Below are 16,613 nucleotides of genomic sequence, written 5' to 3'. Positions count from 1 at the left end.
GAGGCAAACGATTTCATTCTGTTCCAGGGGTGTTGAATACATCGTCAATGAATATCATCGGGTCTGGCACTGGTGAGCAATAAACGGAGTTTGTGGCTCAGGTTGGTTGTGAACAGGCCTATGGTTGGGGGAACCCCAGGAAGTCACAGAGTCTTCGCCACCTGATGATGAAGAGACCACTCTGACCCAACCACCTGTCCTCTCTGGCTGAGTTTTCCCATTATCATAATCCACTTCCCCGGAATGAACCTTGCTATCAGTCCTACTACACTATTGCCCATGAGTGAGCCTCCTTTGCCACGGCACACAGGGACCAGGACACCATTCCCTCCTGCTTGTCGATGTACGCCATAACAGTGGTGTTGTCATTTGTCAGCGATCCTAGTGTCCTTAAAGCTGTCCGTGAAGGCTGCTAAAGCTCGAAGGTTGGAAGCAGCCATCATACATAAAGAGAAAGTTTTGTGTTAATGTCTACCTTATCTCTTTTCTAATTCATTTTTATAACTTATCATTATTAATATTATTATTATTATTATTATTATTATTATTATTACTATAACAATAGTAATATTTATAATAATAATAATATTATTACCAAGTGATGCTATCAATTCCAGTTCTTTGATGTACAAGCTTTGTTCCTTTGGAGTCCAACTTCCTTGAACAAATGTGATTTACATTCCACGGGGGTGCCTTTCCGGGAGCTTTCTTTCAGTGATCACCATACCAGGGCTACCCTTTTCTTCTCCTTGATCACATTCTTCTTGCGTGGGGGGTCCTTAATTTCTGACCATTGCATTTTCAAACACCATTGCACCACCCTCTGGTGCATCTTCATGAGGGGAACTAATCTCTCTGCCACTGTTTGGCTAGAAGGGCTCAATGGTTGAGGAATGATTCCATTACCTGTCACATAGACGTGACAGCCTTTCATCCGAAGGGATCGACTTCCCTGCCACTGAATCCTGTCTCATCCCTAGATAATACCATTTCCTGGGTGGAGATCAGCCGAGACTTCTCCCAATACACAATGATCCCCAGTTTGAAATAGAATCAAAGGAGTTCATCTTTTTGTTGGACCAAGGCTTCCTTTGAAGGAGAAAGGAGTAGCCAGTCGTCCAGGTACCTAAAGAGACATATTCCCAGTGTGAGCCTATGACAACCCTAGGTTCAAGACTCTTGAGAACATCAACAGGGCTGTTGAGAGTCCAAAGCAAAGGGTCTTGAATTGGAAGATTGTCTTCCCCAAACAAAACCACAGATACTTCCTGCTGAAGGGGGTCAATGGGTATCTGGTGGTAGGCATATTTCAAATCCAGTGACAACATGAAGTCTCCCTTTCTGATCGTTGCCAAGACAGAATTTTCCGTCTCCATCTTAAAGGGCATCTGCTGGGTGAACTGTTCAAGGGAGACAGGTCAATGACTGGTCTCCAACTGCACGTCACCTTCTCCCCTAGGAAGATGCAACTATAAAAGCCTGGAGACTTGTCTGAGACTGCTCGAAGAGCTCCTTTGCCCATCATGTTCTGGAACACTAGCTGGAGTGCAAGGTCCAATTGTGACCACTGGGATTAAGACTGGAACGTCATCTTCACTCAGGAGAGAGAAGGGGGGAAAGTCTATCAATCATGTGACCCTTATTTTATAACTCAAATGTTAGGTGTGTCTTTTCTTAGCATCCACACTGAATTTTCAAGAAATAGATTGCAGATTATTTGTTGATAGGCACGATGATGAGTATAGGAATGTAATATCTGGTGTTCCTCAGAGTATAGAGTTTTTCCCCCCATTATAAGTTCAAACTTGCAGTGAATGTTTATATGCTGAACACGCTAACATAAGTCTCTCTTCTAGCTTTTATATATGAGAGATCTATTTTAACATTACTGATCTTAAAATATTTTGTAATTCATTATTTATTACTTTTCATATAGTTTATTTCCTTATGTTTCTTTCCTCACTGGGCTATTTTTCCTTGTTGGAGCCCTTAGGCTTATAGCATCCAAATTTCCAGCTAGGGTTGTAGTTTAGTTAGTAATGATAATGATAGGAAACCTGGATTTGATTTCCATGCTCATAAAAACTTGTTCTTCCAATGGAAGATTTTCCCCTTCAAAACACCAGCTCTGATGAGGTCAAGGAATAACTCGAAAGTCGGGAAGCCTTCAAAAGCAAAGAATAACCAGATAAGCTCGAGGCCCTTTTTTTGCACTGAAGGGCATACCCGAGAAGAAATGGAGGACCGCACTGCCGACGGAGACCCTAGATTACCTAACCTTGAACTCATCACGTTAGCGAGTTTGGACTAACAACCAAACCTACACTCTCCATCTGCTGGTTGTGGAGAAAAACATGTGGGTCCTGAGCCTACCAAAGAATGGATGGAATCTGCAGTCTCTGCTGCTGTCTTGAAGGGTGAATGATCTTTTTCATTGTCTTCTTTCTCTTTCTGCTGCAGCGTGCCCAGTGGTCCTTCAGCCAGTCCTTACATTCCAGCCAAGTAGAAGAGAATGAACACTGTTAGCCTTTGCTAGGGGCGCAAGTCGACTGGGGGTCAACCTCGTAGTGACTCAAAAATTGTCGCTACGTTGATCATTATGGTTAGGGCACTTCAGCATCTCACAGGACTGCTCAATGATGAAACTTGTAAGAAAGAATTGCACAAACGCAAACAAACACACAAAGTACAAAAATAGCAAAAAGGTCAGCTTAGGTAGTGTGAAATGGCTTGAATGGGACTAGAATGGTGATTTGGGCCATGAGAGAGAACAGGCTAATCCCTGCTACTCTTCCACACAGGATGCTTTGCTTTTCTCCCATGCTGGTGGGACAATGCCTCAAGATTGATTGATTGATTTAGGGTTCTCATTCCTAAGAACATCAATCTTCTCATTCCTAAGAACAAACCCTTCAAGCCTACTCTACGAAGAGTCCACGAATATGACTAACATTAAGGTTAAATTACAGCAATCCCTTGTCATGCACCCATTCACTTATCACTCCCCGAGTACACCCCAGATTTATAAATATATATTCAAATCATAGAGCACACTACTCTTTATATCACAGGTTTCTGAGGGTGGACAAGTTTCATACTTCAATTAATTTTGTTAAATACTTCAAGAATTTTAAAGATTAATTTGTCTTTTTCCTAACTATGCAAACTTTAAGTACTTTAACAGGATTATAACTTCAGCTGGTCTGGAATTTGGCATTTAGAATTCTAACTCAGGTGTGTCAATGGTTACTGGTGGGGGCGGGGTGCCCTCGCTAGCACAATGACTCTTCACTTCACCTAAGTATTGCTGGGTGGTTGAGGTGGGAAGTGAAACTTGAAGGACTTAGTTTTGTATAGTTGAGAAAAATAAAAATTACTTTTAACATTTGCGATTTGTTTCTACATCACGAATACAAACACACTTCCTTTAAATAGGAGACTCATCATGAGGTGGGAGAAAGCTTCAATAACCAAACTAGGCGGCTGATTAAAATCCTGAGATGTCAAATGCCAAACTGTAAGAGGTGCAGTGTTGACTCTTGCCATCTTTAATTTAAGATAAGGATCTCAAGAGGTTAAGCTAGGTTTCTGTCTATAGACAGATGGCCATGTAAGAACCTCATATGCTTGTAAGGATATCATGTCAATGTAGGGCCAATATAAAAAATGGGTTCTATATACCAACCATCCTGGCCCTCGTAAGAAGGATGGAGGAGAGACAGTACTTCTATATTATCATAGATAGAACAGTGCTCAGTGTGGAAGCTCGCCTGCATCACTCTACTTCTTATCCTAATCTACCGTCATGATCATGCTTCTTATGCGAGCATCTACCAGAGGTCCCAGTGAAAATGTGTCTAAAGACCTGTGGGTATACACCCGTAGATAGTGAGCTGTAAAGGTTGTCTGACACTACCAGACTCCAGCCTTTAATTCTTTTACCACTGATTGGTTCTTCATAAAACCAAGTGTCGAGCCAATTCCTATGACTCCATGGGCTTGAGATGGAACTCATTAGGATTCTCTGCTTAGGGATAAGCCCTTTCAGTGGTTTCACAAAGCCAGAAGGAATGGCGTTTTATTAACTTTTTCATCCTGTGGGCATTAATATAAAGATTTTGAAACTGTGGCCTGAAGGACTGGGTTCTCTTTAGGCATTGAGTCCTCAACTGTAGAGTTCTGGGTTTTCCCCACAAACTCTGGGATGAAGGTAAGAGAGACCTTCTCCATCCTTTGGAATAAGATACAACATGGGAAATAGTGTCACGTTTGCCTACTCTCTTTGCTGAAGCTAAAGCCGAGAGAAAAAGTCTTTAGAGTAAGGTTCTTATCTGATGCTTGTCGTAGTAGTTTGTATAGTGTCCTTCTCAGGGACATAAGGATTCTGGTTACATCCCACATATGTAGTCTGAATTCCCTTGGCTGGCAAGACTACTTGAAGCTCCTCATGAGCATGGACAATCCCCACGATGAGGAAAGGTCCAAACCCTTCAGTCGGAAGACCTGGTAGACAAGAAAATCTACAATCAATGGCATAGAGGCTCTAACTAGACACTTATCTCTTTTATGACATCAGTTGTGGAAAATGGCTCACTTTGCCTGGAGAAATCCAAACATCTCCTTTGCAGTGCCTTGCAAAATGTCTCTCTCTCGGAGATGCTGGATAGTCTCCAACTGTGAAGAAAAAGGGATGTCCAGGAACTGTGGAATCTCTATATGTGAGGTTGGCAAAGCAGATTGGACCACAGTGTCAGTTACCTTAGAACTGTTATCAGGAGCATCAGCAAGTCTGGGTACCATTCTGCTTGTGGATACTTGGGAGCTACCAGGGTCAATACGAGATATGGTGTAATCCGTACTCTATTGAGTACCCTTTGGGTCAGGCACAATGGCAGAAAAGCATAAGCATTGAGACCATCCCACCTGTGTTGAAAGGTATCTTCTAGAGCTAATGCTTTGCCTGGGGTTAGCAAGCAGTAAACCAGAAGCTTGCTGGCTAACAGTTCTATTAAAGGGGAACCCCACAAAGTCAGGAGCCTCTTCGTTACTAGATGATGGAGCAACCACTCCTCTCCTACCACTTGACCCTGGCAACTCTAAGGGAGCTCCTTTGAGTAGATTTTCATTCCATAGCCACAATGCTACAGCCTCCCTTAAGCCCCATTTACAGGGGTCAAGTAGAGAGATAATGTCAAGTGAGCTTCTCTTTAAAAAGCAAATAGCATAGGGCAAGTGCTTGTATACAGTACACAAAAAAGCGAATCAGGCAACTGGCCCCTTAGTTTGTGCTAAGCATTTGAAGCATTCACATACAAATTTTGTTTTATAATGAATCTTATGAAGACTGTAATTACCTCCGCCAACGAAGTTGGGAGGTTATGTTTTCCGCCGTTTGTTTGTGCATGAAGAACTTCCTAGCCACAATTTTAGTGAAACTTCTAGGAATTAATTGTCAAGACGTGGAAGTGATTCAAATAATGAAAGTCCTAGGTCAAAGGTCAAGGTCAAGCAAAAGATTGAGAAATTGTAGGTTACAATTTTAATCATAGGATAGTGAAACTTTCAGATATTAATTGTTATGTTAAAATGTAGAAGTAATTCAAATTTGAAAGTCCTAGGTCAAAGGTTAAGGCCAAGGTCAAGCAAAAGGTCGAGGAATAAGCAGCAATGTGTTCAAGATACTGTACAATGAGATGCTAGATATAACTGAGGAGGAGGTTACTCAAGGAAAGATAACTTTGGCAAGGGAGTGGATGAAAAGGGGAAATGAACATGAGGCTTCAGCAACTCTTTTTAATTGAGAGGTATTGTGAAGACCCAAATAAATAAAAGATCCTCTTTAGGAATGTCCCCAAGAGTTTTTGATAAGATACTTAATGCAATTGGCCCAGAGATATAGAAAAAATTATGCCTTGATGAGAAATGCAATACCAGTTAAAATCAAATTAAGAGATATCCCTTCACTATCTAGCAAATGGATATTCATTCAGAAATCTTTTAGACTGTTCTACTTTACTTCTTTCTTGCTTAAATGTTGTCCTTGAACTTTTAATTTTTTATTTCACTTTATTAACAGTATATTTTCAATTTTAATCTTCTTGCATATGTCAAAGAGAGCACTCTGTCATGTCGGCACGCCTTGTTTCAATAAATTTCGGTATACATGCTCCACAAACACTCCATATAGTTGAGCAAACTCGAATGCTACATCTTCAGTCCATTTTGCAGACATTTCTTAATATATTAAAAAAAAACAATAAGTGAAATAAAACTCCTGTATTGGGAACAACATTTGTCCTGCAACTGAGCTGGAATGAAAGATGATAAGAGTTGTAAAGTGCATATTTACACAGTCAAGTAGATGGCAAGTAGCTTGCCGGTGATGAATGGAGGCGAAGCAACTTGCATCAAAACAGACCTAGCGTCTATTCAGTTGACTTGCTCTTCAACTTGATTGTCAACTTGCTTCTTACTTGACTTGCACAAAATATTGGTCAAGTGTAATGTTTACAGGTCAAGTTACTTGAAGCAAGTTACTTGATCACTTAACTTATTTTTCTACTTAGACGCGTGTAAATTAAGTTTCACTTCCTAGTTGACTAAAGCTAGTTATTGAAGGGAGTCGGTGGCTATTGCCCAACGTGTCTTCGGGCAATATTGGGAGGAACGCTGATGGAGTTGCATATGAGGCACAAGCTTCTCCAGGGACAAGAGGTTTCAAAGCAATTTCTGCCATTGCCAACCTGGGAAAAAGTTTTAAGGTTTAAAGGTTGCTCATGAATGGCAGAGAAAGGGACAGTGAAACTGCCCTATTAAGCAGGACAATGCTCTGCTTAAGAGGGCATATGATCAGTGCCCAAGCCCATCTCCATCCAAGCTAGGACCAAGGAGAGCCAAGTAATGGCTTTGATAACTCAGAAGGTACACCTATAGGCTCCCTAAAACCCCCCCTATTAAGCTCACATGGATGGTGAGGTTATAGTGACAAAAGGAACTAACAAGTTTAAGTGGGACTCGAACCCCAGTCTAGAGATCACCATGCAAGGACGTTACCAACCAGCCACCACAACCCTTGTTTAAGAAGAAAAGGTTGCACCACTATCATGAATCTGCTGAAACGATCTTTGTCTTCTTCCGATACACCGGCATACCCAGGTACTCAATCCTCTGCTTAGGCTCGGAGATGGATTTTTCCTAATCTATCCCGATGCCTATATCGTGACAAGATGCAAAATGTCTGTTTCTGTACTGGCAAAGCTGACCTTAGGAAGAGGACAGTGTCAGTCAGCCATCAAAGTATTTTATCAAACGAATGACACTGGCATGAGCCCAAGCTGAAACAAATGCAAAGATTCATTATTACAGTATTATCATTATTACTTGCTAAGCTACAACCCTTGTTGGAAAAGCAGGATGCTATAAGTCCAGGGGCTCTAACAGGAAAAATAGCTCAGTGAGGAATGGAAACAAGGAAAAATAAAATACTGTATTTTAAGAACAGTACCAACATTAAAATAAATATTTCCTTGTAAACTATAAAAAAATTAACAGAACATGAGTTAGAGAAATAAGATAGGATAGCATGCTCGAGTGTACCCTCAAGCAAGAGAATTCTAACCCCAGACAGTGGAAGACCATGGTACAGGGGCTATGGCACTCCCCAAGACTAGAGATCAATGGTTTGATTTTAGAGTGTCCTTCTAGAAGAGCTGAGAAAACCTGGGGTTAGTCGACAGTTCGAATTATGCCTCTTTCAGATCCAGGGTCAGAATGAAGTCATTCCTCCTTACTGCCAATCGTATGATGTTCACTGTATCTATTTTGAACAGGTTCATCAGGACAAATCTGTTCAAAGGAGAGAAGTCGATAACTGGTCTCCAGCCCTCAGATACCTTCTCCACTAGAAAGAGGCGACTGGAAAAGCCTGGAGATCCATCTCATACGATCTGTAGAGCGCCCTTACCTCTAGATCAATGGTTCTTAACCTGGGGTACCAAGGGGTACGAAACCTTGAAGCTGGGGGTATGAGACATGATGGACAGTACAATGGTCTTGCATTTTTACCCTGAGAAAGTAAAAAAAATTTTCCTAATTTCTCTCTTGCTATAATTGTCTCAACTACCTTTTTTAAACTTAGTGTTGTGAATATTTTTTTTAATGTTTTCTATCAATTCATATACTCTTGATATATTGTAAGGTTTGAGTTTATTTTTATTTTTGGTACTGGCTCTGATCCATAGCATCCAAATTTCAGGCATCTGCATAATCTGGGTTCTCACTTAGAGCGAGATGAATCATAGCTCAAGTCTGTTTGAAGGGTGTTACATGTACACTGTGCTTTGTATAGCTGAGTCAATGTGAAGCGTTAATTGTATCTGCATTTACTTTGAATGTGCTCAAGTGGTTGATAGTTTTGAGGGGAGGTACTGATATGTGTGGCATTTGTGATTTGTGAAGTTATTTTTATTGTTATGATATTATTTGTCACAATATAACATTTCTTTGTGTGGTATAACTTTAATATCGCCAAGTATAGTTGTAAAGTTATATTGAAAATGCTGTTATGTGCATGAGGGGGAATATGGTGTGGTGCATATTGGGGTGATAGTGTTAAGTTATTATAAAGGTTATATCATGTTATACTGGTTATAAAATGCATGCTTGCACCTTTCGACTATCAGTGTGATCAAGATATGGCATGCAGGTCTAAGAAATGTAATTGGAACAACAACTAAATGTGTTAGGATTTTACTTACATGAATGATGCAGGCATATACAGTACTTGATAACAGTGTATACTCTGCATCACAGTATTTAAAAATACAAATCTCAGACCATCAAGAATCGACTAGTACTTCAACAATTGGCAAGGAGGCAGAGATGTTGTACAAGACTTAAACAGCTTGAAAATAAACTGGAAACAATATAATCATGGTGGTACCCTATCAAAGGTAGTTTTTGTGAAAAAACTTGTATTATTAAAGAAGAGCCTGTTAAACCTTGTGGATTAAAAATGGCAAAAATAATGCTATGAATAGAAGCTAAAAGTAAGTTTAAACAGGTACTTCTGTGAAATGACTTTATCCATTCATGGATTGATGATATGAGTTGGGATATCTTGCATCAGGTGATAAAGAGACCTGAAAGCTAGTCCTGGATGAGTCAACTGTCACAATTTTTTGCAATCAATGTCATTGGTTCAGTCTGCAATGGAGAAAGAAGTTGTGGAAGAATTCTTATTTTGAAAACTCCTGAAAACTACTGAAAAGTAAATGATGTGCTAATCTTGTAAGAGACCTTTTTGGTACATGTGATGACTCAACATACGTGGGTCAATTTACACTGATGGGGCCCCTGTTATGCTTGAAAATAAAGCAGGATTTGCTACTAAGTTGAAAGAAAAGGTTCACCATGTGTCACTCCCTGTTTGTTGCATCATGCACTTGTTACAAGACACTACCAGAAAAATTGAATCAGTTTTTAGCATGCAGTAATTTTCATCAGAGGACAATCAGTGTATCACCACCATCTTGCATCTTTTTGTGAAGAAATTTGAGATGGGCATTGTGTTCTTCACAACACAGAAGTGGGGTGACTTTCCCATGGTAATGTACTTACACGCATCTTTTATTTTGATGAAGAAATTATGCAGTTTCTAAGAAAACAAGGCATTGAAAATGCTGACCATTTGGAAAACTGGGAGTTCCTTTGGTCTCTAGCATATCTGGTAGATGTATTCAAGTACCTTAGTGAACTAAATGTGTACGCAAAGAGCAGGGATTAATATGATAACTGACTAAGAAATGTTATATGCCCTCACCAACAAGCTTCCAATGTGGATAAGGGACATTGAAAGTGGAAATTTTGTTAACCTCCCCTCTCTTGGTTAGGCTGCTAGTGCTGAAGAAGCTGCCCATTGTGAATTAAGTAAAAGAACATTTGCAAGAACTGATTCAGTCCAACCAAGGGTATTTTCACTTTACTGTAGATCAGTATTTGTGGCACAAAGATGGATACGGGATCCATTTCTTTTCAACTTTAATTCCATGTATGATTATAATATTATGGCAGATGATTTAGTGGAGTTGCAGACCAAGGACAGAATCCAAATAGAGATTGAAAATAATGCAACTGGTTAAGTTTTGGTGTGCACAGCTCAAAATACTCACGCAGTTACCAGCGACAGCTATTATGTACCATTTCTACCTGCATACTTATGCAAGTTTTGATGAAAGTGATGATATGCATATGGCATTATCAAGGAAAGAACATTTGAACATCATCACTAATGAGAAACAACAACAAAAGAGCCACTAAAAATATGTTGGTGTGCACTGCGTAGTATCATTCATAATGACTGTTAAAATGTGCATTTATTGTATTCTGGAAATTGACACTTGTCATGTGAAATTTGTTCTTATTGAATACATCTAATGATTTCTAAGTAATGTTTGTGTCACTAATCCTTGTCACATCTTTGTATTGTATTAATATTGATTGGGGGTATGAGAAAATTTTCCAAGTTATTAAAGGGTACTAGCACTGAAAAAAGGTTAAGAACCACTGCTCTAGATGGAGGGTCAAGTATTTTGACAAGTTTGGGAAGTAAGACATAAGTGTCTTCAGTATCCGAATGAAAGGAGGGGCTAGAGTCAAACAACGGAATACAGCACCCGTCCTGCAGGAACCGTACCATCCAGTCATTAGTGCCGTGCTGCAGCCACTTTGCCCTTTGGCTCGACATGCATCCCCTGACTGGTTGCAGTCTAAGTAGGGGACTGCCAGCCCTAGTGACTCCTGGTTCCTCCCTTACCTCTGTCCACTCTGGATTGACCACAGCAAAGTTGAAAGGTTAAGGTGGTGTCTGTGCCCCTCTAACAGAAGACGGGAGCTATGGGAGCCAGTCTGGGTCTTTGCTCCGGCGAAAGTTTCTCAAGGGCAGACTTTAAAGAACACGGAGCCAATGTTTTAGGGGTTTGACGAGATATACTAGGGCCTTGGAAGGTCACTGCTTGGTGGGAAAGAGCCCCGACTCATTTTCCTCCACCCTTAAACCTCTTTGTCAACCTCCTGATGTGGGAATAGAGCCTGGCACTATTCAAATGGAGTGGTGCGAAGAGTTAAGGTTCCCCTGTTCCCTGGCCTTTTTCAAAGTTTTGAGACCACTGCATTATCTCTATTCAAGTACCCAGTAGGCCCACTAGTTGGCAGAATGGTGTGCCAAAAAGACTTTGGCTCCTGATAATACCCAACCAGTAAACCTGCTATTTAACCAACAATAGAATAGTTACTTGGTATGGTAGCTTACCTGCATTATAGACAGCAACAAAGAAGGCACTCAGTAGTTCACATGCCTCAATTATGCAAACTGCTCCAAGAGGACAGCGCGATGGCCACTCATGTTCTAGAGAACACAATGAATGTATTTTTAAAGATAAGAGTGATGACCACGCTTGTATACAGTAGGTGATCGCAATGAAGGAATCTGTCTTGAGTGCAATTATAGAGGAGCAACCTAATAAGCAAGCAAAATGCTTGGGGAATTCTGGCCAAAGTGTGAGAGCCCACTTCTATGGGTGCGAGAGATGGTTGTGCATCTTTGTGAGCATGCTCTTGAAGTCATGCTTGTATTCCTTCGTATTCATTGAGGATACAGGCAAATTCTCCACAGAAGAAGTTGAATAGATTGGACTATTAGGGGAAAGGTTGCTATGTTGCTTTACCTACAAAATTGCTGTCGTCGGTACATCCGTTGTCCGCGGTACTGAGATTACCAACAAAGAGTGTGGTTCTACATATTTTTTCCTGCTCAGCAGGTGGAGAAGATCCTTGCTTTTTACCAAGGCCTTGTAGTAATTTATGCATTGATGAGCCACAGTGTCCTTATGGCCATTTACTCGGCATTCTAAGAAATTTCAAATGGCTTACTAAGTGGAGAAGTGCGAGATACTTCTATTTCACCTGCAGGGGCAGCTATCACCGATTCTTTAGTTGTTTGCCCTAAGGCAATATCACTATCGTCATCATCCTTCATCATTACTCCGATTGAGACTGAGAAGGGTCAAAGGGGAGATTACCAGGAGGAGGAGAAAGAGAGCCAACAGATTTTCTCAATTTTGAGAAACATCCTGACTGTGATCGATCCCATTTTGATTTCTTCCTTTTCTTCCCATACTCAACCAACTGCTCTGACGACCAACTTCTGCACTTGTTGCAGGGGGAAAACTAAAAACAATCATGCTCTCTACAACAGTCAAATCAAACTTGGAGATCCACATTAACACTGCTCATAAAGGTGCCACAATTTTGTCCGGCATCTCAAAGGCAGAAACGTGCCCGCTCATGATATCTCTAACACCAAACACACTTTCACTGAAAAGCAAAAGAAGAAAAAGTTAAATATCTAAAGTAAGAGCACTGAGAGTAAGTTTGTACATCTAGGCGGCTGAAGTCAAAAGTGAAGATTCAGTGATCCGGCAAGGGTGGCGGGGCTTCCCCTGAAGCCCATCAGTAACCACCAATATACCTTGTAAAAATTCCAACAGCCAAGTTTCAGCCAAGCTGAAATCACATTACTATTAAAGGTTGAGGGTTTGCATTCATGACTGAACAAAGTGTTTTTGGGGCTTATAAAAGTTTAAAATTATAAAGATGAAAAAGAAATATACCTTCAGATTTCAACATCTACTTTGCAGTTTTTCAGCTATCTTGGGGAGGCTTGGAATGGAAAACCTGTGACAGCCATGGAGTTACTATACAATCATCCTAATATAACTGGTATAAGAGTGAACAAAGGGTCAGTAATTACAGTATCTGACCCTCTGTTTAGTTTTACTATCAAGCTGCTTTTCTATTTTATTTGGCGACCTCAAATAAAGCAAGCACATCTTAACAGTCCAATGTACTTATTGCATTGCCTATTGTATTACGCCACTGTAAATTCTGTCCATAAATTAGTAGTCATAAAATAGTAGTGTAATTCACAAGACCTCTACGGAACAATCCCTGAATACGTATGCCAAAAAACAAAACTTGATAAATACTTACAATTAAAAATCTGCATTTTGAGAAGATATTTCACACTTACCTGAAAAAAAAAATTATAAAATAAACCAAAATTGCACACGTGACAAATACAGTACATATGCATACTTCTCAATATATAAATAAGTCTTATTCAAAGATACTTTTAGCTTGCATCCAAACAGCTGTAATTCAGCATGAGCAGGTAAGAGATGGCAGAAGCTTAAATTTATAATGCACTGATTCCTGCCTGCACCTTCCAAATCGCTGGCTGTGAGGATGCAGCGTCGTAATTAATTAATGCAATGATTAAAATCATATTACAATATGGAAACCACCAATAAAATTTAATGCAAAAATAAATTTCTTCCAACTTTAGTAAAGTTCATCATAAAAATGTTTAAACCAGGATCTTCCTTTCAACTATTTCCGGGACTACCACCTAAATGTGCATCGCACAGGCAACTGTGGGGAATACTCAGGACCTTAGCAGCACCTCTATTGCACCGAGCTGCAACATTTTCTGATATTTTGTTCAAATCTATTGTTTTTAAAAATATGAATCCTCTTGTATGTGACCCAAGAACCTTGGTTGTGAGGTAACTGAAAATGGTTTTCATACGATGAAGAAAGAACTCCAATAAAGTAAGGTTTCAACTCATAGACCGTCATGGCTGACATGAACGTGACTAACTAGATCTAACACAGCAATTAACTAGCATCTAATGCTTCCACGTACACATTCTGACAGTTAGGAAGCCCATGAAGATTCAGGATGTTAAAAGAAAATTAAAAATAAACTTTTCAGCTGCTGTATTTTACAAACTGATGTAAAAAATAAAAATTCTGTAATTAATGTATTATAACAAGAACTCATCTTACCCTTCAGAACTGATACTGTATGGATTATTCCAACCTGATCTCTATAAAATATACAGTATCATTTACTGTAACTTCTGTTCATCTTGCAAAAAAGTTCTAAAAATACTTTAGGCAAAAGCTAAGGATTCCATCCATCCATTTAGGACCACATTAAAACAACAACAACAATCTACTCCCATATGCTCGACCACAAACACGGATCAGAAACAGAGACCTCAAACAGAAATTCTTACCTTGACCTTCTTGTCTCTCGAGGGGTGGGGAGCATCACCGTTCATCTTGGGTCGTTGGTGAGGTCGGAGTGGTGGTTCGTTGCTACGCTGCAGGCCAGTGTCGTGATAATGACCTCCTGCCACACCATTCATTGTGACATTAGCCTCCCTCACCTCCACAACTCTCACATTACCTGCACATACACAAACAACAGTCAAGAAGCACTCTCAATACCTATGTCACATAAAAATTTGTAAGGCCTAAGTTCTTATCATCAACTTGCACACAATGATGGTACAAAACCAGTATATCTACAACTATTCACCATTCATACCATAAGATATTCTATACAATAACTTCTATAGTAGTCTGAATCTTAAGATACTCATTACACAGGGAATCTATTACAGCATTCACTCACTCTATACAGTACTGTACTGTATTCTACTGTACTTTTAGTACTGAAAAACTCTCACAATACATTGAATTTTTGCTCCAAAGTATCAGTTCACTCCTAAAGCAACAGTATTTAGATTTGAATTACATATCTAATGGTAAATCACCACTATAAATCATATTCTGAATTTAATTGTTAATATGAATGCAGCATTCCAAACATCCTTGTGTGTTGGGTAATGCTAAAAACCATAGTTTTAGGCTGTTTCATGTTGCCTTCCTTGGCCATCATTTCTTAAGCAGGCTCATGTATGATCAGATGAACATATATATTGTTCAGTACAGCTTATTTGAATTAGGGTAAAAAACCCGACTATAATCTACCAAAGGTTGAATGCACACTCAAAATTGAGAGGGGTTTGTTATAAAAAAAAATAAGTAACAAACTTTTCTTATATGAACACCATGGACATTTGGTGCATCTAGTCTGTTGCTTAATAGAATTCCATGATTCCATGAATAATCCCATATTTCCAAAGCCAGCTTCCAGGGAGAGGAAAGGAGCACCACAGATGTTCAGTTTCCGATGTTATATCAAGTGAGGTAAATAGATCGCCTCCAAAGTTAATTACAGAAAGCACCAAGAATATTAAGAAAGACTAGCTGAGGGGATGGATGAAGGAAATATCTGGAACCTAAAGGCGATTCAGATATCAATGGCAACATCAAAGAAAGAAAAAGCTATACAGTAATCATATTTCAATTTTCCCTTTACAGAAGAGAAATATAAAAAAGCCAGGTTGGTAAAACAACTTCATAAGAGTTAATAATTAATAACCCTTCAACTGTCACTGGCAAGTCAAAATACATTAAGAGATACCATATTGTGGGTAACAGCACCAAGAACTAGTAAGAATAACAACAGCTGCAAAACCAATGAATTCTTCAAATGAATAAATGAATGTACAAAATTTGGAGGACATCCAGCGTCATAGCAATGAAAATATGAATTAATTTACATAAAATATAATGATTAGAAATGCTATACATGTTACCATTCTTAATATAGTAGTGTATAAATACAACGCTGATTATTCACACCTTTTTTTATAAAATCATCATCATAATCTCTTACACCTATTGACACAAAGGGCTTTGGTTCGATTTTGCCAGTCGTCTCTATCTTGAGCTTTTAATCCAATACTTCTCCACTCATCATCTCCTACTTTGTGCTTCATAGTCCTCAGCCATGTAGGCCTTGGTCTTCCAACTATTCTAGTGCTTTGTGGGGCCCAGATGAATATGTGGTGAACTTTCTCTCTTGGGGAGTGCAAAGAGCATGCCAAAACCATCTCCATCTACCCCTCATCTTGATATCCACATATGGCACTCTAGTAATCTCTATTATAGTTTCATTTCTAATTCTGTCCTGCCATTTAACTCCCAATATCCTTCTAAGGGCTTTGTTCTCAAATCTACTAAATCTATTGGAATTGTTTCCTCGTCATACCATGACTCATGTCCATATAGTAACAGATCTCACTAAACTGATATACAGTATAGTCTGATTTTTATATGTAATTTCAGGCAATTTGATTTCCAAATTTTACTTAACCTAGCCATTGTCTGATTTATCTTTTTCAATCTTTCACTAAACTCTAATTCTAAACACTGTATTGGAGATCATAGTTCCTCAATACTTGAATGATTCTACTTCATTAATCCTTTCTCCTTCCAATGATGTTTCATCTTCCATTGCATACTCCATTCAACATCATTTCTGTCTTTCTTCTATTTATCTTGAGCCCAAACTTGTGTGATATTTCATACATTCTGGTAAGCAGGCATTTCAAATCCTGTGGTGTTCTGTTAACAAGGATAGCATCCTCAGCATACTCTAAGTCAGCTAATTTCCTGTCACCAATCCAGTCCAATCCCTCTCCACCATCTCCGACTATTTTACGCATTACAAAATCCATGAGGAGGATAAATAATATAGGTGACAACACATTCCCTTGGAGTACTCCGCTGTTCACTGGAAATTCATTCGATAAGACTCCACTGACATTAACTTTGCAATTGCTATGCACATGAAACCG

The 16,613-nt window shown here is 39.3% G+C and overlaps 1 protein-coding gene across 7 annotated transcripts in view; it reads right to left on the bottom strand.

The window, feature by feature from the left end:
* LOC137638574 (acidic proline-rich protein PRP33-like) overlaps nt 1-16,613 on the bottom strand; it is a 249,694-nt gene that overhangs the window by 159,010 nt on the left and 74,071 nt on the right. For 6 of the 7 annotated variants that reach the window (XM_068370749.1, XM_068370748.1, XM_068370752.1 and 3 more), the window contains exon 2: nt 14,139-14,311. The exons of the other annotated variant lie outside the window; for it this stretch is intronic. In XM_068370749.1, coding sequence (XP_068226850.1) covers nt 14,139-14,270 — 132 coding nt within the window. In that variant the 5' untranslated portion in view covers nt 14,271-14,311. The remainder of the gene's footprint in view (nt 1-14,138; nt 14,312-16,613) is intronic. 7 annotated transcript variants of the gene reach the window in all.

This window comes from Palaemon carinicauda, chromosome 3 (genome assembly GCF_036898095.1).
Source record: "Palaemon carinicauda isolate YSFRI2023 chromosome 3, ASM3689809v2, whole genome shotgun sequence".
NCBI classification, from domain to species: domain Eukaryota; kingdom Metazoa; phylum Arthropoda; class Malacostraca; order Decapoda; family Palaemonidae; genus Palaemon; species Palaemon carinicauda.
This window is presented reverse-complemented; position numbering and strand designations above follow the sequence as displayed.